At 27.1% G+C, this 21,810-nt stretch overlaps 1 protein-coding gene across 1 annotated transcript in view; it reads right to left on the bottom strand.

Annotated features, from left to right (window-relative positions):
- The window catches only part of LOC107445937 (transmembrane 9 superfamily protein member 2), a 46,058-nt gene that overhangs the window by 6,594 nt on the left and 17,654 nt on the right, over positions 1-21,810 (bottom strand). Inside the window, exons 7-15 of the mRNA XM_016060446.3 lie at positions 19,183-19,297; positions 17,082-17,161; positions 16,883-16,991; positions 15,237-15,369; positions 10,820-10,881; positions 8,231-8,288; positions 8,091-8,148; positions 2,250-2,409; positions 712-863 (exon numbers count right to left, since the gene is read on the bottom strand). Of these exons, the coding sequence (XP_015915932.1) occupies positions 712-863; positions 2,250-2,409; positions 8,091-8,148; positions 8,231-8,288; positions 10,820-10,881; positions 15,237-15,369; positions 16,883-16,991; positions 17,082-17,161; positions 19,183-19,297 (927 nt within the window). The remainder of the gene's footprint in view (positions 1-711; positions 864-2,249; positions 2,410-8,090; positions 8,149-8,230; positions 8,289-10,819; positions 10,882-15,236; positions 15,370-16,882; positions 16,992-17,081; positions 17,162-19,182; positions 19,298-21,810) is intronic.

The raw sequence follows: 21,810 nt of genomic DNA, 5'->3' as shown, positions 1-21,810 counted from the left end.
AGATAATGAAATTTGCATTCATGTTAAAAAATATTTCACGTTAAGCTTGTTCACATTATAAGTACTTTAAAGCATTATATCAGTATACAATTAGATAGGGAATAAAAAATTAGCTCACGTTAAAAAAAAAAAATATATCATGTTGAGCATGTTCATCTTAACAAGTGCAACTGTATGTGTATCTGTACCTAAATAGTCTATAATTCCTAAATGAACTACAACATCTGAGCAAAAACTAAATAAAGAAAACAGGAATATATATGTTAGACAATAATTCTCCATAATGGGACACAAAAGGTAGACAAGAAAAGTTTTTCTAAACTTGATTAAGCAGTATAGAGGAAATTTCTCCATTGAAGTACTTTTATTGTGTACTGAAATTGCAAAGATGTTTAACATGCGTTTGAAGCTATTTTTTGTGTAATGAAAAAATATATAAAACTTTACTTGGGTGCTACATTGAAATGAACAGTTGGGTATGAGATTCTTAAATAAACTCTAAAATAACATTGAATCCCTGGAATAACTGGCAGTACATTTTGTATTAGTCTTCATAACAGAAGTATCACATTAATAAAAGACTTATAAAACATTTAAAAGATAACTTACGCAAAACGTTTAACTATTTTTTCTATTTAAAGTTTATAACAATAACTCCTCATGAATGATATAATTCGTCAGTACATTCTATCATATAAGAGAAAATCTTACCAAATGCTGTTTAAGATGAAAAAAAGTTGGATGAAAATACAGCCAAATGGAAGAATACCACCCATGATTATTCCTGGAACAGGTTGAGTGTAAACAGATTGTTCAGGTATTTGTCTGGGGATTTGGTTGGTACGAACTGGATGTTCAATTGTCTAAAAATAATGCTTCAATCAGAAAACTTAAAAGTGCATGCTTTCTACTATCATAAAGCTATATAAAATAATTGAATGAAACATGCTAAATATTTACTAAGTGTTGTAACTTTTATTGACAAGTTTATTTATCCAAATGAAGAAAGGGTAAACTTTGTGCTGTTTATAAATAAAGCGAAAAAATGTGAAAAAATCACAATCAATTACACAAAAACACTATTTTTTTTTCTTTATCTTTCAACTGGTTGAATTGGGTGGTGATACTTAAAAAAATTATTTAGGTCCAAACATAAAATGTTTCTATCACTTCAGTCAAAGAGTATGCTATAATTTTTGAGTTTTATTATCTACTTTAAATGAAATTTTAAATAGTGTTTGATTTTTAATTACTCAAGTGTTCAGGTGAAATAAATCTTAAAACACAGAACAAACGAAATTGAATAAAGATTTCATTGTTTCCTTATAAAGTTAAGAGTTTTTATCACTTTCCTAATATCTCTGAGGGCCTTAAATTTTACTGAAATAAAAAATAATACCCTAAACTGAAGACAGTATTAGGTTGTGAGACAGCAATCAATTTAGAGATAATTTAAACTTGTTAATCTACAAAAATTGTCAATTAACTGTCTTTCTTTTGATTTCTGTGATGAACTTTGTCAAATCTCCTTCAAAAATACATATTTTAGCTATTATTATTAATAAGCTATGTTAACATTCTGATTCATAGTATAATAAATAAATTTATAAATAATATCCTTTGTCTTTGTTTATTTTGTATGTTATGATAACCAAGAATTTTGAACTCTGATGACTTTGTGCCAATTTTTGGTTATATATTGATCAATAATTAGGGCAGTAATCATGAATGTAAAGACACACTCATGAGGACAATATTTGTTAACATCAAAATGCAGGTATAATAACACTAGAATTAATAATAATAACAGAAAAATAATAACAGAATTATTTATAATTATAGAAAAACATTATAGCTTCTATTTTGATTATTTTCTTTACAACGAAATTTTTTTACAAAAGTAGAAATTTAAAATTTTTTGAGATTTTGATCTTGTCTGATATGATCATAAAATGTTTCAATTAATTTCAAAATGATAAACTAGGAATCCCAAAGTCGTCTTACCTAAGACAGTGATTTTCAGATGCAGAATTTTTTTTTTTTTTTTTTTTTTTAAATTCCCTTATTAGTTAGAATAAAATTTAACTTGGACATTAAAAAGAAGTTATTCACATATAATTTTTAAATATTAAATTTAACTGAAATTTATTACGACATATTCAAATAAAACGTCAAAAAATTTCCCAAAATAATCCTACTTTATCTAGAAATTTTTTTCTTCTCATTTTAAAATTTTTTTCAAATATTACCCTTTTCTTGAATCCAAAATATGCACCAACAAAAGTGAGAGGTAATGATATCCCAAACCACAATGATAAAAGAGCAAGAAGAGTTGTGAAAGGTGTAGCAGCACTACTTCCTTTTGACCATAGCATCAGATTTAAAACAAAAAAGAGCACAAACACACACCTAAATATAAAAAACAAAAGAAAAACTTAAGCAAGTTTAATCAATGATTTAAAAAAAAACTATTCATAGATGAAAAAATCTGAATTATGCACAATTTACTAATGAATTCTTTTAAAATAATGTTTAATGCCATAGAGGTTATTTTTTTTCACCCTTTGAGCTTAGACCCACATTTTCTAAACTTTCTGCAGCACGCATGAAAAAACCAGTTTTCATGTAACTCAATAGAAAAGTAGTGCACAGTGGCAAATATTAAATTCTGCATTATTAAAATTAATTAATTAGCATAGTTAAGTGAACACTAGAATAACTATATAGAAATTATAATAATAAGAAAAATAAACCTTAAAAAATAATAAAACACTTATAAAAACATAAAAGTAACGTAAATATCAAAAAAAAATTATTTCACCAAATATTTAAACATAAACCAGCCAGAGAATAAAAGGAGCCTTTTAACTCTGTAATTAACCTTGCAACTTAAGTATGCAGAATATTTGCTTTTATTTCAGAACTATATAACACTTAAATGCACTTTAAAAATTTATTAATGTAGCTGAAATAAATTACATTTATTACTAGGGTTATTTCAAATTTGAACACAGATTGTTTAAAATGTGAGAGTTTTTTTGGGGGGAGGAGTATATTTTTTTCAGTTCCTACATTAACAGCAATTGGTATTTTTCTAAAACTTAAAAATTGACAATGTACAGCTGATAAAACATTTTAAAGAATAGATCAATAACAAATTGACAGGAAAACAGTTCAAAGATAATAAATCTCATCCAGTAAGGTGGTCTTTCTACGCCTGGAATGATAAATTAATAAGGATACTATGCTTCCTTAAAGTATATTAAAATTAGAAATAAAAGAAAAAATTTAGACCCCTCACACTTTACTGAAATGAGGGGTAACAAAGCCTATTGCATTAGGCAATAAAATTTCTCAATCCTTTGTGCTGAAAAACGCGTGAAAAGGTCGACAAAACAAATACTAAAACTTAAATAATAATTTAACTCAATTAATAATTATCCAAAAATTTTCGGAGCAATTTAAGATTTTGTTACTCTAAAAATCTGTTACACAATAGTTAGGGCTGCAAGTTTGTCGCAGGAAAAAAGACCCCAAATTCGCGGAAAAATCGCAGGAAATTTTGAAAATTACACAAATTCTAAACATTAAAAAATTTATTATATAAATGATGCAAAAGACAGAAATTGCGCAAATAATAAAAATGCTTAAAAATACACAACTAAAGTATTTCTTTGAATTTCAAGCAATATTAATATTTTTAATTAAATGAACAGAATTTTGGTACAAAGTATTGTACATTGTCAGATCATTCTAAACTTATGCTTCGTCTTTCATCACTTGATACATTTTTATACTTAGGAAACGATCTTTCTGCGTCAACGCTGTTTTTAGGCACCGACAAACTTCGAATTGCCACTTTTGCCAATTTTGGAGCATTCGGTCTTTGATTTACAAAACTCGATCAATTTTCCTTCACCAACAGGCAATTCCTTGACCGTTGCTTTGTCAGAAGTAATTGCTGTGAAAACTCAAACATTCTACTACATTCAAACTACTAGTTACAAATCCCTACTAACTACTAGTCCCCTCCCTTCATCTAAGAAACTGATCCATATTTAAGAAATCACAAGAAGCCGCCTAGGAAAAATTAACTGGATAAGTAGAAAGGTAGTAAAAATTTCATTGCCCAGTGCAATAGCATGTATAACAATTTTTCTGTCAAAGATTTTATTTATAACATTTTCCTTCTTTTGTGATTCCAATTTCTTTTGTACTCTTACTGACTTCAGGAAGGTAATTACCCTCCCTAAGTGTAGAAAGACCACCTTATTTGACAAGATTGTGATTATCTCTTATCTCTGAACTATTTTCATGTCATTTTGCTATTGATTCACTCCCTTAAATATCTAATCAATTTTAAATGTTCAATTTAAGGTTCAGGAAAATAAAAAATTCTGTTTAATAAAAATAATAAATAAATAAAAAAAATCAAATTTTAAGCAATTTTAACGCACGTCAAGACTTATTGAGAAATTCGCGGATTTTAGGAAAAAAGATGACAATTTCGTGGAAATCATCGCGGAAATTCGCGCCGCGACAGACCTGCAGCCCTAACTATAGTTAATTGAATAACAAATAACTTCTAAAACTAAAAATACATATTGTGTACAGAATAGTAATCAAATTGTTTAACATATTAAGTAAGTCATATTTAATGCAAATATAAGAACACTATTCATACCTATAGATACTTATTTAAATACATAAAAAAATGGTCTGTATAACTTTAAAAAACATGATGGACTTGAATTAAATCCTATAAAAAATTTAAACAAAAGAAGAAGGAAATCATTAATTTGATGACGATGAGTTCCAAACTTTTATTTATACCTTATTATTTCAACAAAAAAGTATTGTTTGCTATTAAATTTCAAATAAAGTTATAGCATAAAGCATTGTTTAATTTTCAGTTGCTTCTTCAAAATTTGATCTTTTCTAGTTTCGAAGACAAGTCATTTCTGATTCTAAATTTAGTAGTTCTATTATTTTAGATTTCATCTAATTTGGTAATACTCAGGGTGCGTAGCTAAAGTATTCAACAAAAAATAAGCACCTTTTAAGCACTTTTCTAGCACTCAAAAAATATTTTTAAGCACTTCAAAAAATTTCATAATTAGGCAGGGTGTGAAAGTTTTCGACAACTGATGGTTTTATCTCATTTTATGCCAAAAAAAAACATTGTTTTTGACAATTGTCAAAAATCATGAAATTTTGTATCATGTAAAACGAATGGCGTTTTCATATGCTACGGACTGACAAAACACCAAAATAGATTGGAGTTGAATTAATTGTGAAAATGTTGAATAGAACAATGTGAACTGTGCCTTTTTGCATAATACGTAGCGAAAATCAACAAGGTAAGGGAAAAATCTCCTTTTGAAAAAGGGAAAATTAAGCACTTTTTAAAAACACCCAATGAAAAAAGCACCTTTAAGGGCTTTTAAAAAACGAAAATCGAAAATAAGCACCTTTAAGCACTTTTTTAAAACGCTACGCACCCTAATATTTATTTAGAATTCAGGGCTGATGGTGAGTCCTAGATTAGCCCTTAGCTATTAGTCTCTTTTCAGCTCTTCTTATTTTAACAACCGAATATATTCCAAGAATGATTTATGAGAGTCTTATACTGAATATAGTAGTGTTAATGGGATGATAAGTATATATACCCTTTCATAATTTGGAGAGTCTTTCACCAATCTGGATAGTATCATAAGGTATTAATAGCTGCCACTCATACCTAATACAGTAGGGAACCGATTATCCGGAACGATCGGAACTATCGCTATTCCGGAAAACTGATTTTTCAGATTTTCTGAATCGCTACAAAAAGCCGTTTTTTTTATTGTTAAACCCAACTAAAAAAAAAATAAATATTTGGAAATAATCTTAAAAAAAAGAAAAAACGATGAAGTAATACACAACGATTATTTCCAAAATGATGGTAAGGTAAACACCTTTCAAAAAAGAAAGAAAAATCCTAAAATCTTAAGAGGAAAAAAAAAAATTTTTTTTGAAAATGGCGGGAAAATTTATCGAATTTCATTCCGGTTTTTTGATTTCCGGATAACAGGTTCTGTACTGTACTATGAATATAGTCATTTGAAAAATTTAAATATCGAGCAACTATAGTTGTACGTACACTTTTTAATCTAACGTTTAATTTTTTCCAGGCTGAAAACGCTTCCAGTCATAGAAAAATTATTCACAAAAAAGCAAATTTAATTCAAAATAATTTTCAGAACGAACATTCATCAAAATATTTTTGTTATCATTATATGTTACTTTAACTAAAGTATTAATTGTCATTTTTGTCAGAAATTTTCACTTATTTATTTTAATTTTGATATTTTTAATATGATATTACAACACTTCAGTTTTGATTCTGAGTATTCACTTATTGATACTCTTAAATTGCAAGAATTCCAATGTAAATTCTGGCAATTGCTTATTTACTTGACAATTTCTTCATTTTTTTCAATATTTTTAATATATTATGATGCTAGTGCTTCAGATCAGAGTAATGACTTAATGACACTATTAAAACACATCCTAAGACATAATCCACAGTCTGTTGTTCATTGAACATCAACCAAGTTTTTATAGTAATTTTTCTTTGTTAATTCCTACATGGTTTTTTTTTAATTCTTACATATATATATGTATGTAAAATAAAAATTATAAATACTTTTGTATTAATAAAACCATTAAATCTCTTTCGTTTTCATAAAATGTCTTTGTTAAAGAATAGTTGTAGAAATTCTATTNATATATAATATGATAATATAACACTTCAATTTCAAATTAGAGCAATCATTTTTAGAGGCACTTTATTAGCAGCTCCTCCATTGTAAGAGTATGTCATTTAAGATTGTTTTTCAATAGTTATTTATTGTTCTATCACCATGCATTTTCAAATTTCAAATTTCTTTTAAGAATTCTATAACTAGAATTTTACTGACGCTATAATGACAATATTTTTTTTAAAAATTGCAGACTTTTAACAAAATTAGTTGTCATTAATTTGAAAATATTTGCACTGCACCCTCTAGTTTAACTTCAAAACTTATCCATACAGTTTTGATGTAACTGCCAACGAAGCAGTTGTTTTAGAAATAGTATACTTGAACAATTTAACTTTCCATTTCCAGTCTAACTTTCCATTCCAGTGCTTTTTACAAATCATCATAACTTTTTGCTTATCATTAAAAATCAAAACTAATATGATTATTTTATTCAAAACAGAATTTTTTTAAAAAAAAACTGAAAAGTTTAAAAAAAGTAATTTTTTAAGTGAAAAATTCTAATTTTTAAAAATTATTTTGGCGGAAAAGATTTTTAAAAATGTTAAAAAGTTAAATTTCTCTAAAATGCAGAAAGATTTCACCGTTGATATGTTTATCAGCAAAATATACATACATTAAAAATGAAATAAAGTTTTATCATATTGATTAGATATTATACAGAATGAAATGATTACAACCAGCTATGACATAAGATCATGAAAACTATTCCCTGAAAATTATGTTACTCAAAGAAAATTAAGAAGAACAAACTCCGGCATTATTTCAAGAAATACTAAAATGTTACAAAACTTTTTGTTTGCTGTACATACATACTGCATGATAAATCTGAAAATTATTTTAATTGTAATATAAATTGGAGAGGGCTAAGTGGGAAATGAAACATCCCTTACTATTTTCATAAATAGTCACTCTTAACTATACTAATAAAAGTAAACTTGTTTGTTACTTCAGACAGCATTGATAAAGAAAAAAAATTTAATGCAAATTTTAGAATATGGAGAACATATTAGTTGGTGAAATCAATGAGAAAATAATTGGTCAAAAAGAAATAAGCTTTTATTTAATTTCAAAAGACAGGGAAAAAATTGTAAAATGTTTAATGACAAAACAGCTATTCTGTGATATAAGACCCTAAACAATGCAATTCAAAGCAGATGCCCATGTTCTGAAGAAAAAAAAGTTACTATGAAGAATATTTTCTCTCTCAAATTTACTATTGAGAAACCAATTGTGTAGTTTTGAAATTTGTTAAAACATGAAACAAACTAGAATTCAATTACTTACCCAGGACAGAGTGTTGAAGTCAAAATGACATTTGATTTCCATTTAATTCCTCCAAAAGCTGAAATACATATGTACCGTTTTGTTACCCTGAATAATACTTTTTTTTATGAATATTTTATATTAAAAAGGTCAATACATACCTTTATACATTCGAGCAGAAACATACCCTGCAGGAGTACCCAAACAAACATACAGGACCTAAAAATATTAATAAAATTTGACTGTTACCAAACATTAAAATAAGTAATAAAATGTAATTGATTACAAAACTTAAGTATATTTAATTATAATAAATGTACTTAAATAATAAATGTTTTAAGTAAAAAATTATACTTTAAAAATAGGTAATATTACAAAGAAGTAAGATGTTTCAGTCTCGCTAACGTTCCTTTCCTTGCCATTACTTTTTTTTCTCCCTCTCTCTCTCTTTTAGATATTGAAATTTACAAAAATATTACCAAATATGTGAAACATTCCAAAGTAATTATAATGATCCTTATTTCCACTTTAATAATTTTTAGCTAATTGGCCTCTTAAATTTGACCTCTTTTCAAACATTTTCTTCCTTTGAAGATAGGAATTATATGAAAAGAGCATTCATATTGTTGACATAGCAATAGTTAGCACAGCAATTCTTATTTGTTTACTTAACTTTAATATAACATATAACTATATATCTAATATAACTTTTAACATAATTTACAAAATAAAATAATTAACATAATTACGTAAATAATAGAATACAAAAAAAGGATAGTTTTCATTGAAACTTAAAAATGTTTTTTGCTAATTCATTGATTGTGGGCTAATTCATAAATTGTGGGCAATCCCTCATAAATATTTTTTCAGTGTTCAAATGTTTTGGTTATTTCGAAAATCTGCAAGGAATTTCAAAATTCTTTCATTATTTTTGACATATTTCTTTCATTTCTTTAAAGGTTTTTCTCCCTGGTCCTTTTGATGATCGACACCAAAATTACATTAGTATAACATTCTTTGATACATAACTTCTATATAATTGTTCATACGAGATTCAGCATTATGTTTGCTTGATGTGTAATTACCTGTTGTTTAAAAACTTTTCCCTGTTTTACTAAAAAATTTAAACACTGTAAATATATTTAAACACTTAATATATTTAAGAAATTCTTAATAAATGTATTACATATGTAGTGAAATAACTAATAAATAACATTGAACTATTAATAAATATTGAAATATGTAAACAAATAAATAATATTGACTAATAATAATAGTTTACATTAATGAAAAAACTTCAAAAAGTGATATTATAAAAGTAGTAATTAAAACTATTTAGTATAAGAATATAAATAATGAACGGGGTGCAAATAGTAGGTTTGTTACCAAGAATTTAAATAATTTGTAATTTAGTGAGATAACTGTCATAACTGCTACCTACAACACTAAAGAGTAACAGATTGATACTAAATTGTAATTGAATTAGCAGAGATACCACTGTCATAATGTTTGGCCCAACAACTTATAGTGATCCAAGCCTTTTTATTGAAGTTCTTGGATAGTTTATATTTTCACTTGGTGTGCTGTGCATAGTGGCAGACTAGCGAAAAATGTTTTAATCTTACTCTTCAATTATATCAATCTTACACTTCAATTATATCAAATTTCAGCACTAACAACAAATATACCCTACATTCAATCAATGCTCCTTATTCTGGTAATTGAATTTATTACTCAGTGATGGTATGCTAGTGAATTTTGTTTGCAGTAACTTTAAGAAAGTGCAAGTCAGAACATCATAAAAAGCAATTATATTAATTACTTCCTCAGAAATGTTAAGTTTTTATTTCAATGTTATCATCTGCAAGTTCTTAGATAAATCATCTGCAATTTCTAAAATTAGATTAAGTTTAAATATTTAAATAAATTTAAATATTTGGATAGGAAGTCAATATTAATGCTATATTTTTCCATGTAATTGAGATTCAAATAGTTTGACAAGTTATAAAGTGAGCAAAATTATAAAAGTTTTTAATTTATAAAAGAAATTTAAAAAATTCCAATTTAACAAAAAATGTACTTCAAAAAATCAAATTATTTTAAAACAAAATATTGAAATAATTTTAAAATAAAAAAATATTACATTATTTAGATCAGAAAAAAATATTTAAATGAAAAAAATTAGATAATATTCAAAACATATAGAAAAATTTATTCAAATGCAGATTATATTTATGAATCCATATAACTATTTTTTTATCGACTGCAATGGTTCATTTGCTATTAAATCACAAGATAAAAAAATAACATGATTCTAAATTTAGTTCAAGTTAAAGTATGAATAGCTAGAAATATATAATTTATTAAATTAGTTTGATGCAGTTAATTCTTCTTTAGCACTACAGCCTAGGCCGTCACAATCAGCCTGCAGAATTACCGCCTATCCAGCTCCACGGGTCTTATTTGACATTATCAAGCTAAATAGTGGGAGGCCACTTTCTTTTCCAGACACCTGAAGGCATACTAAATGTCAAGAAATGTTTTGTTAATCTGTCATCAAATCTCTTAAGTGTCAATATCAATTGATTTTTTTTTAGCTAATTATATTTTAATTTTAAAAACAGGTGACAATAAGAAAAATGAATAGCATGACCAAAGATACAATTACATTATAATAAAATTAGCATGCCAGATTATTTTTATACATAAGAGGAACAAAAATATGAATAAATCCATTGATTTTTACGCACCATTGCACAAGTCATCAAAGCACCTCGATTGGCAGGAGACAAGAAACCAAGGCAGGCAAAGACTGAAAATTAAATCAAAATTATAAGGCATTTTCTATTGTACAACATTTAATAGCGAAAAAAATTATTACATTTACAATAATAACTTAAATTTAATTGGTTCAGAGATAACTAATATACAAAAGAGTCATGTGTTATTTGTTCCTCCTTGAGTGAGAATGAGTAAAGTAAAAAGAAACATTATTCTAAGGTATACAGCTGTTTTTGTTGGTGCTTATTTAAAATACCAGAACAAATATCATAACTCTTTTGAGAATTTTTGTTTTTCACCAAGTTGATTTATGCAAACCAGAAAACTAATATTCCATAAAGGTTCGACAATTTTATAATAAAATGAATTTTCAATCTTTTCCTACAAAAAATAAACCAAACTGCATGTGTGTTTTTTGACCATAGATACCTACAAAAAATAAACCAAACTGCATGTGTGTTTTTTGACCATAGATACCATGCATAATAGAATCATAACATTTGCCAGTAAAAAAATTATTTTAGAAGATCAGGCTATGAAAGAGTACTTTATCCTTAGTTTCAACTTTTTTAAGCTAAATTCTTTTTAATTAACTTATTTATTCTATTTAATTAAAAAATGTTAAAAAAATTTTGTCTGGAAAATTTTTTAAGACTTCATTGATTTTTTGATATTTCGCAAAATTTACAAGGAAGTATTCTTGTTTGGAATGACTGGAAAATTAAAAAACTGTTTAAAAAAGTTAAAAATTTTGTTTGAACACTAATAAGACTGAAAATCCCTGTACACCTAGAAAGACAAAAGAGTACAACTTAGCCCTATAAGATCTTTTGATATTTAATCAATTAGACATTTAAAATATTAAAATATGGTAAAAATTGAATAAATGCATAGTACAGAACCCCATTGTTTAAATTTTAAGGTATTTTATTACATTTTAATAACAGAAACACTTCATTAAATGGAGTATAATGGCTTTTCTTATGCCATTAATATTATTAGTGTTTATATTATTGAGTATCCACTCTATATACTTAATAATTAAAAAATAAATAAGCTAAATTGATCTTGTTCAAATACCAAAACTGAAACTTTGTGACACTTACTTGATTCTTTTAAATCTTTTCTAGTTGTCAGAACACTCAGTACCCCATACTTACATTATAGCACATTTGCCACTCTTTTACAGTCAAGCATTTACTCTGCATATAATTTACTTTAGAAGATGTTTTTACCCTACATTTGGTCCGCTTTTTAAGAGGGATCTTAACTTTGTTCCACAGATTTCCTTACATTAGCTATATATCTGGATGACACATGTGAAACACAAAGCTCTTCACAAAGCTCACAGTAATATATCATTTCTGTGACTAAGTCTTTTCTTTCCAGTCACCTTTCTACATAATATACAGAAGTGCCAACCTAGTGAAATGTTTCCTTAACAAGAATTCAGGAGGCGTAAAAAGGGTAAAATATGCGACATTTGACACTTCTAATAAATTTTTTTAAGTAAAAAATTTATCAAATATAGGAATGCAAGAAATTTTACACACTATAAGATAACAAATTGTGGAAGAAATTCAACTATTAATCAGGTATGCTTTTGTTTTAAAAAGTTTCCATATCAAATGGAAATAAAATAGTGAAGCCCTTATAACATAATTGTCATCAATGGGAAAATAAATTTTCTTGATACTTTGTAAAAATTTCACTGCTTCTTTGTGCTTTTACCCATTTATATGTACCTCCGTAAGAAATTAATATATCAAATGCATAATCGGAACAAACAGCACACGTGTTTCCTTTTATCGACGCAATAATTGAAGGAAATTCATTGGTATGATTGGTTACAATTGGTCATATATTTTTGCTGCGACTTAGACATCCTTGAATATTTTGAAAACATATAGTAAGACAAAAATAATAATGGAAATAATATTGTTTCAGTAAACAAATGACAACAAAAAAAGAACGATCTATGTATTGCCAAACGTTGAAAAAATATGCACTAAAATATTATAAAAACAGAAGGATGAGATAATCGATTTCAAGAATCAAGAGTCAGTTTCCTGCATCTGTACTGACGCCACTCATTATCCTCCTGTGATGTCATCTCATTCAATTACCTGCAGGAAAGAAAGATTTCAACGGGTCAAATAGGAGGGGGAAAATGAAGCATGTGCAACTGTACCTCAGCCAGATGGTAGTTCGATAAGGGGGCATGGAATATTACAAGGGAGAATGGAATTTGCACGGAACAAAAAATGAAACTTCCACACTAGCGGAAAATCAGGTAATTTTGAGTTTGGTCGTTGACTAAGGTAAAATTCAGGAGATTTCTTGATCAATTCCGGAGAGCGGGAGAAGAACAAAAAATTCGGGAGAGTTAGCATGTCTGAAAATATGGATATTTATAGAAAACGGATCTAAAATATTAAAAAATAAGTGTATAAGCCAATGACGAGTTCCAGTTTTAATGCTATAAAGACATATAATTTGATCTACTATGTCCAGACCGTAATTTGTTTTACTATAATATGTTCAAGTTCTTGGCTTCTTCTTTTCATTGTCATCAAAATTCATTGCGTTATGAAGTAAACTAAGCAGTAATACATTTTTATTCCTTTGTTAGACAGTTAATGTTATATCTTTACCTTTTCTAATTTTGCAGTTATTGGCACTGCTCTGGGATCTCTTAATGTTTCAACTAGACTTTTAGAGAGAGGTAAGACTAGACTTTTAGAAAATAGCTGTCAGTAGCTGTTCCTTTTCCTAAGTATGGAGGAGTAACTTCATACTATGTTTATGAACAGCTTGGTCAAAAAAAGCTGACCGCTTGTTACCTGCACTAGTATAAGGAAATCCATTTGAAACATATTTAGAATCTTTGCAAACAAGCAACCAAATCTTTTTTCCCAAACTTGTCAGGCTTACTGAGAATATATTGAGTGAAAGGGCATATATAACCTTTGATGGAAGTTTTTTATCAACAGTAAGATTCACTCCAAGTTTACAACTTGCACTGATTTCAATGGAAGAGTTCCATATAGCAGAAGCTAGAGCAAGTGCATCTGTTTTCAGGCTAGCTTCTTTTTAAGTGCATTCTTTTAGGTGACGAATCATTTGATTGCAAAAAAACAAGTCCCCTCAATTGACTAAATAAAAACATAAAACATAATTATGAGTATGGAGTAAAACTGTGAAGCTATTTTTAAGCAACAAATTATCAAATTTATTTCTCTTTCGTTTCTAAAATTTACAAGACTAATGCACGCCCGGCCATCTCGTCGCTTTGAAACTAAACCGTAATAACTCAAAAAAATCGAAAAATTAGATATTTGGGTCATTTTGTGTAAAAAAAATCACCCTTTAAGAGAAACAATCTTCATAAGTTCCATAAACAGGGATGATTGTGAGCCCAAGTCAAAATTCCGGAAAATTTCTTGAATAAAAAAAAATAAAAGTTTAAATCAAATAATTAGAAAAAAATTTAAACAAGGTTTTTTCCTTTTTCTCAACATTTCTTAGTTTACTTAAAATACATTTAAAATTTTACACATACCAATGAAAGACCTGGAGAAGTAATTGAAATTTACAAATATGTCTTTCTTTCTTGAGTTTATGATTATAATAACTATCTGATAAAAAATGAATATTAATCTTTAATATAAGCTTATAAAGTATCTGGCTCTTCCTTACAAATAAATAAAATAAACTGTGTTTTTAAGTTCCACCTTTGAAAATTTGATTTCAGGAAATTTTTGTGATCAATAATTTTTTAAAACGCCTGAATTTTCGATTTCCGGAAACTTCCGGATCACAGTTAGCGAAAAATCTGGATTTTTTACGGAGCACAATCAGCAAAAAAGTAATTTAAAGAGCAGGTAAATCGTTATCGCATTGGTGCAATTCACCATCTTGAAAAGTTAGAAATCGCTCTCCTGAAAAACTTGCTTTTTGAGTTTAGTTTCAAAGCGACGATCTGTTGCGATTTCGAGGAAGTGGGAGGAAATTGATTTTGGAATTCAAAACCAAATCTTAAAAGAGGAAGGTCAAGGTGAAACTAGAGTAAATAGCGTTTTACTCTAGTTACATTAAAAAACTATATTTTTGATGGAAGAAAGATACTTCATTAACATATTGCAAACCTACTCCATTTAAGCATTGATTTGCAAGGAGTGTTAAACTAGTACTTCACCATCTATTACAAAGTCCTATGATCAGCTAATGAAGATGCTCAATTTAGTAAGCTTAACAGCATTAATAAAAGTTTAATTTTACTATTTATGCCATTTATAAACTTAGCTGTATAAAATACAGAAAAGAAAAATATTAGACAATCATAGATATAAAAAAAAACGGTGACAATAAGTCAAAAACACTTACATAGTGTAATCAATGCCATAAAAAATACTTGAACCCCACTGCCAAGGAGTACGGACAATAACATTCCTTTACGAGGTGGGCGAAATACATCCCCATGAACAAGTTTCCATCCAAATTCTTCTTGGGCATCATCCTAGAAGAAAAAAAATTTATGTTCGTGATAATTATGTAATTCATTTTTGATACAATTTTTAACTCTGCATGTTGTGACAAATTAGATACAAACATTTATTTAAAATCATACCAGTCTTAAAATCTTTTGGATTTTTTTTAAATTTGTAAAAAATTTTACGAAACATTTTAAACTCAAATTATTACTGGAATCTAATGAACTACAATGGTATTTCTTACATATAAGTCACTTCAGTAACAAAATTAAGCACAAGGATGAACAGAAAATAAAATATTTTGACATATCATTTATTTTAAGAAAAATTATTTACAATAACATTAATAAAATAACAAAATTTTAATGTGTAAAGGAAAAACAGTTATTGAAATTTCCATTTATAGATATTAAAATAAAACAAATACATTCACAAAACTTATGCTTTTCTCATGAAGTTAGTTTACTGTTCCACTGAATCTCATAAAAAGTTAAGAGATTTTCATAAAAACAAACATCTAACCATCATTAACGAATACCTGATTTTACAAGCGAATAAAATCAGCCCCTTTAATTTTTGCTATAAGTGGTTCAACTGAATATAGTACACAGTTTTCATAATATTACACCAAAAGAATTATTTCAGAGTTTGGTTTTTTTATTATTTTTTTTTTTTTAAATTCTTAAATAATACAATTAGTTCAAAAATATTCTTCAGTAAATTTTTATAGCAATCCAATGGTGAAAATTCTTCTAGTGACTAGTTTTAAGAGAATATTATAACCAATTTTTCAAAGAACACAAGAGGTGTATTCCCAGTATGCCCAACTGCATAAATTAAGAAGATTTTAAACTTTTGTTTTTAAAAGAAAAAGTTAATTTTGAATTGTATTTTTCAAGAGCAATTCGTTTGCTTCCTTGAAAAAATAGTTTTGCCTTAAAAGAACATGTAAATTACAAATGCCAGAATTCTCAAAAGTATGTCAATAAACAATGATTTTTCATATTTTTACAAAACAATGGAAGAAACCTTGAAATACTCAAATGAAACATTAAATTTATGTTCCACAGATTTAAATTGCGCTAAATGCTTAAAAAAGCTTTACATTTAGAAATCCCCCAACTACTGTGAAGTTTTCGTAGTGTCAAAAAATATTTTTCTAGTAGCAGCTAAGATAATGTATGAATATTTTAATAAATTAGAATTAAAAAAATTGTTCACCACTGCATGTAAATAATTTATACAGATATAAAAAAATTATCCTGCTAAAAAGCTTTGTACAAACTGTATTTATTTTAAATTTTTCGCTTTAGTTTGCTACTATTGGTAAAAATAGTTGGAAGTATGTATTTACTCAGTTATTGTGCTTCTGAAATTTATAAAAAACCTTAGTTTGGAAAAAAATATACTAAAATTACTTAAAAAGCTTTTCTGATTAAAATAAATTAGCATTAGGAAAGAAATTTTTAATACTGGAATAGATAATATTTTTAACAGATCTTATAAAATATTCATAGCCATAAAAAAATAAGAACATACAGCACTTTCAATCTGATTATAACGAGCAATATCCTTATGTAATGTTCTCAGCAATATCATTGCAACCATTCCAGTCAAAAAGAGGACTATCACCAGAGAGTTCAAAATACTGTAAATATATATACATATATTATCACCAAAAAAATCATAGAAATTAAATCAATCATAGAAATTAAATTAATAGGTAATCAACTTTTACCTGAACCACTGAATATTAGTATGAGGCATTGATTCCAGAATGTAATCCCATCGAGAAGACCACTTAACCCTATTTTCTTTCTGTAAAATTAAAAGATTAAAACAATTATTATATTAGTAAATGCCCCTTCTCTATTTGTTCTAAGTTTTCATTTTTTATTGAAATGTTAAACAATTTAATTCTTACCCAGAACTGATCCAAAGGTTCAATATTCCGCTTTAATTTTTAAAAAATGCAATAAGTAAAACTTTTTAATTATTAGGCTGCTAAAAAGTTTTCTAGATAGAGTTTATGTAATAAGAAATACAAGACAAGTTAATTTTTCTGTAAATCAAAAATCAGTATTTGATATTAGAACATATTTTTCACCTGCTAAAAACATACTTAAGTGGTCAAATGCAAATTCTGTAAGAAAACAAGTTACTATACAAATATTTACATAGTTACTTTTAAGCAAAATAAATCAGAAGTGCAGTGTAAATATAATAATGCATCTTTTGTCTTACAAAAAAAAATTATTTAACAAATAGACATACTTTGGTAAAATATTAATTAGAAAAAAAATAATTTTAATTCCTTTAAAAATTTCAGACATTCATTCTAAGTTCATAAACTAAAAAATCTGAAATTTTATAAAGAAACTGAAATTTGACTTGAGGTTTGTCAGGCAATTGGTTAGTTTATCAAATAGTTGTTTATGCTAACTCTTCACTATGAAAGAATTTTCCAAACATAAACATCATTAAAAAATTTATAGTAAAAAACATGAAGCTCAGATAAATGCTAGTTAAAAAAAGTTCTTAAGATTTCAATAGTAGTACTTTATTTACATTATACTAGAGCTGCACGATAGGCTATTGGTGACAGTCTGGGAAACATCCATGGGGATGATCCTAAGACATGCCATTACAATTTTGATCCACAGCAGAGGGATGGTTTTCCACATTGGTAGCCCAACAACCTAAGTGCAAAGTCGAGCACTTTATGATAGAACAGTTTAACAAAATTCAATACCACACACCCTTGGTCTCTTTACAGGCTGATCAAAGTGGTCACCCAGCAGTTCAGAAACTGTACTCAGTGATACTTGACTTCGGTAATATGCTGGGAACCCTGTCGAAACAATTTTCCACTGCACTAACATTTTTGAAAAAAAAAAAAATAATTAAATAATTGCTTTCTTTTGACTATATATGATTATATTTTTATTCTCATGAGTACTAGATTAATAAAAATTAATATTATTTATGGTATTCTGCGTTTTACAGAAAAGAATTTACAAAGACCCTTTTTAATAAGCCATTCTTAGACAGAAAAGTATTTTACAAAAAAAATGTATTAAAATTTTCCGAATCATTTTAACTGTGCGTAATCTAAACATTATCCAAGCATGCACAGCTTTAAGAAATCAATGTACACTACCACCTAACTCTTATGAAATATTTCACAAAGAAAAGGGAGGAAAACTTAGCAACAATTATTGAAGCTGAAAGAATTTTTAAAAAATTCAATGAATGCAATAAAAATAGCTTCTAAAAAATAAATTTATTTATGAAATCCAGGGTTGACAAATTTTTGACATGAATGTGTCTTTGATAGTTTATTATCAAAACAACATAGTTGACAGTTCATCATCATAAACATGCATGAAACTGTCACCTAAAATATTGCTCCTAAGTATTGGTATTAATTTCATTATTCATATTAAACATTGCGAGTTAGGTTAAAGGTTAAGAAGTAAGTTGCAAATTATAACAAAATATTTCCATTCAATAAAATAAACACTAAAATAATAATTGTATAATATTTTAATTTTCGTTGAGTCTGTTTAAAAATTCTTTGAGAGGTCTGTTTCATTAAGTCGGTTTAAAAATTAATTACATATGGATATTCACATAATACTCATATTTGTATATTTACACATTTAATTTATTGTTTCAAAAGTAAAATAAAACACTTCAAATAGATTACAGTTCTATGACAATCATCTTATGTTCTTGAGGAATTTAATAAATTTTTGAGAGTTAAACCAGTTTTTGTCATCAAAAAACCATCTTTTACTAAAACCAACTAAATTTATTAGCAAAATCAGTATACTCACAGTAAAATTCACACTGTAGGTATACTTTACAGAAACGACATCAGTAGGTTGTAATTTATTTGGAATATCCATAGGTTTGTAGTTTATGCAATTAGGTTCAGCTTGATGCTTGATACTATTTAAATATAAAAACAAAATATAAAATTTTAAAAAATATGTATAGATAAAACAAACTTAAATCGATATAAAAACTAGGATGTAAATTTCAAAATAGAATATGGTATTTACAACTGGCAACAATATTTATAATTTTTAAGGCCTTGGAAATAGTTAAACACATTTTTGTTAAATTGTTGCAACGCAGAAGAAACTGTTTCTTCTAATTAATCCTATAATTAAAGCGGTCAATGTTAAAAGGGGGTAAAATTTTTATGAAAATAAGTTTATTGTTAGTTTTGGAATCTGTTAAGATAACAGCAATGTTCAGAGTTGGAACGGGACATGCATCATAGCTTCTTCTCAAGTAACTTCCCCCTGTAATTTTTATTCATTTTTGAAAAGGGATATGTGTAGCACGTGCCCCATTACTACAATGACTTGGTATAACTATAGCAACATTGTATCATGGAAAATTGAATTGAGAATCTCTTACAATAATTGTAAAACAATAGATTACAATGATAATTATTGCAATCAGTGCTAGAATGAGGCTTATCAATGTTATGTTTTAGTAATTGTAATAAAGTGAGGCCTATTAACTTTGATATTATCATTAAGATTTAACTACACGTGTGGGGTATTTTATACATCATTGAAAAATCAGAAAAATAAATAGATGTAGCTCAACAGCTGTCCAGCAGTAACCAACATATCAATGCCACTGAAACAATAAGACTTTTCATACAGCCATCGTGATTTTTCTCACAGCCATGATATACATGGAAAAGTGGTTGTTATGCAGTACATCCCACATCCACAGATTCTCTTTTGTGGTAACTAAAAAGGATGTTCTTCAGCTCCTAACTCTCAAAGCTTATTCAGCTGGCCATTAACAGCAAAAAATTAGATGTCCTGAGAACACTTTCAAACTATGTTGTGCATTATGATTTCTATTCAATAATGCAGAGATGGGCAAAAAACTCAAACCAAAGCTAACTCAGTTACACAAAATCTCAACAAAGACAGCCATGGGAGGAATGAACAGTTTCTGTACATTCTTTGACTAATATCGTGTACTTATGATTTGTCATCAACTTTAATAATGTTTCAAAATATTTGTTTGGGGAATAAAATTATTGCTTTTAACATAAAAGGATAATTCTTACTTCATTACTTTTTTCTTTCTTCCCTTTTTTTGTAGTTGTTGTCAATGTTAAATGGGGATATGCGCTAAATTTCAAAAATGCACAGTTCAAACAGCTACATCCATTTCTAGATATCAAATACCGAGTAATTTTCTAGACTGCCTAAAGAAGAGAATCCAACTACTTGGAAGTTACTACTCTTTAACTACTTGGAAACAATCTTTCCACATTCGACACAGTTTTTTCTTTTCGTTTTTCTCAAAATTGCAGATTTATAACAGACCCCTTTTAACATTGACTGCCTCAATTTTAAAGAAAATGGTTGTATATGAGACAATGTTTCTTCCCTCTCCCCTACATACTGATTCCCTTTCAATAACATAGACAATTTTATCTCATAACATAGGTAAACTGGTTTTGCACAATGCAGAAAAGAATACAAACCAAAATACAAATTTATATGTGTTTGCCCATAAGAGGGTTTAATAATATTCTTACAAATTTCCTCTATGGATTAATTGAATATTTCCTAAAAACATTAGCGGTACGTTTTGCATACTTGATTTTTGCTTTACTTCAAATTTAAAAAAAAGTATTGAAAGAATGACTTGTCAGATCAAGCATTATCCAACAAGTCATTCTTAAGCAAATATTGATAATCAAGTACTGTATGAAGACATACTTAAAGAAAATGTTAAATCACCATCCATATTGTTTTAAAAGATACTAAATGTAGTAAAAAGTTGGTATAACAATGGTCACAATATTAATTTTGAATTTTTATTAATTTTTTAAAAAAACGGAAATTAAATTATTAAACTATTAACTTTATTTTATTCGTTAAATCAATTGGTAATATTTCAATTTAAGATTTTTACAAATCCAATACAGCATCTTACTAAGCATATTAACTACCAATAACTTCTTACACTACAATATACATTTTATGAAGTTAGACAAAATTATGTTTAATCAAACACATAATCTCACACCCATTCAACTTTTCATAAAAGCAGTAACTTTCAATTTACAACAAAAGCAACAATTTGACAGCATAAGTAATAATTCAATAATTTGACAACATATTACCTCAAAAATATCAAACTGTTAAAACAAAAACAAAAAAAATTTTGCTGTATTCTTATTGGATGATAAGAAAATGATATAAAAATTATAGAACTAATCTGTAAATCAACAACATTATTGAACAAAAACATTTAATAAAAAAATAGTGATAATATTAAATTCAAGAAATTATTATCTTTTTTCAAGATGTTCAAATGACTCATCTTTTGCATAATCATGCAAAGTAAAGTTGAAAAAAAGCTGTTGAGAAAAACAAGTACCCATTTTTAGATGGATTTAAGTAAAAAAACAAGCACTG

The sequence above is a fragment of the Parasteatoda tepidariorum genome, chromosome X1, assembly GCF_043381705.1.
Source record: "Parasteatoda tepidariorum isolate YZ-2023 chromosome X1, CAS_Ptep_4.0, whole genome shotgun sequence".
Classification (NCBI taxonomy): domain Eukaryota; kingdom Metazoa; phylum Arthropoda; class Arachnida; order Araneae; family Theridiidae; genus Parasteatoda; species Parasteatoda tepidariorum.
This window is presented reverse-complemented; position numbering and strand designations above follow the sequence as displayed.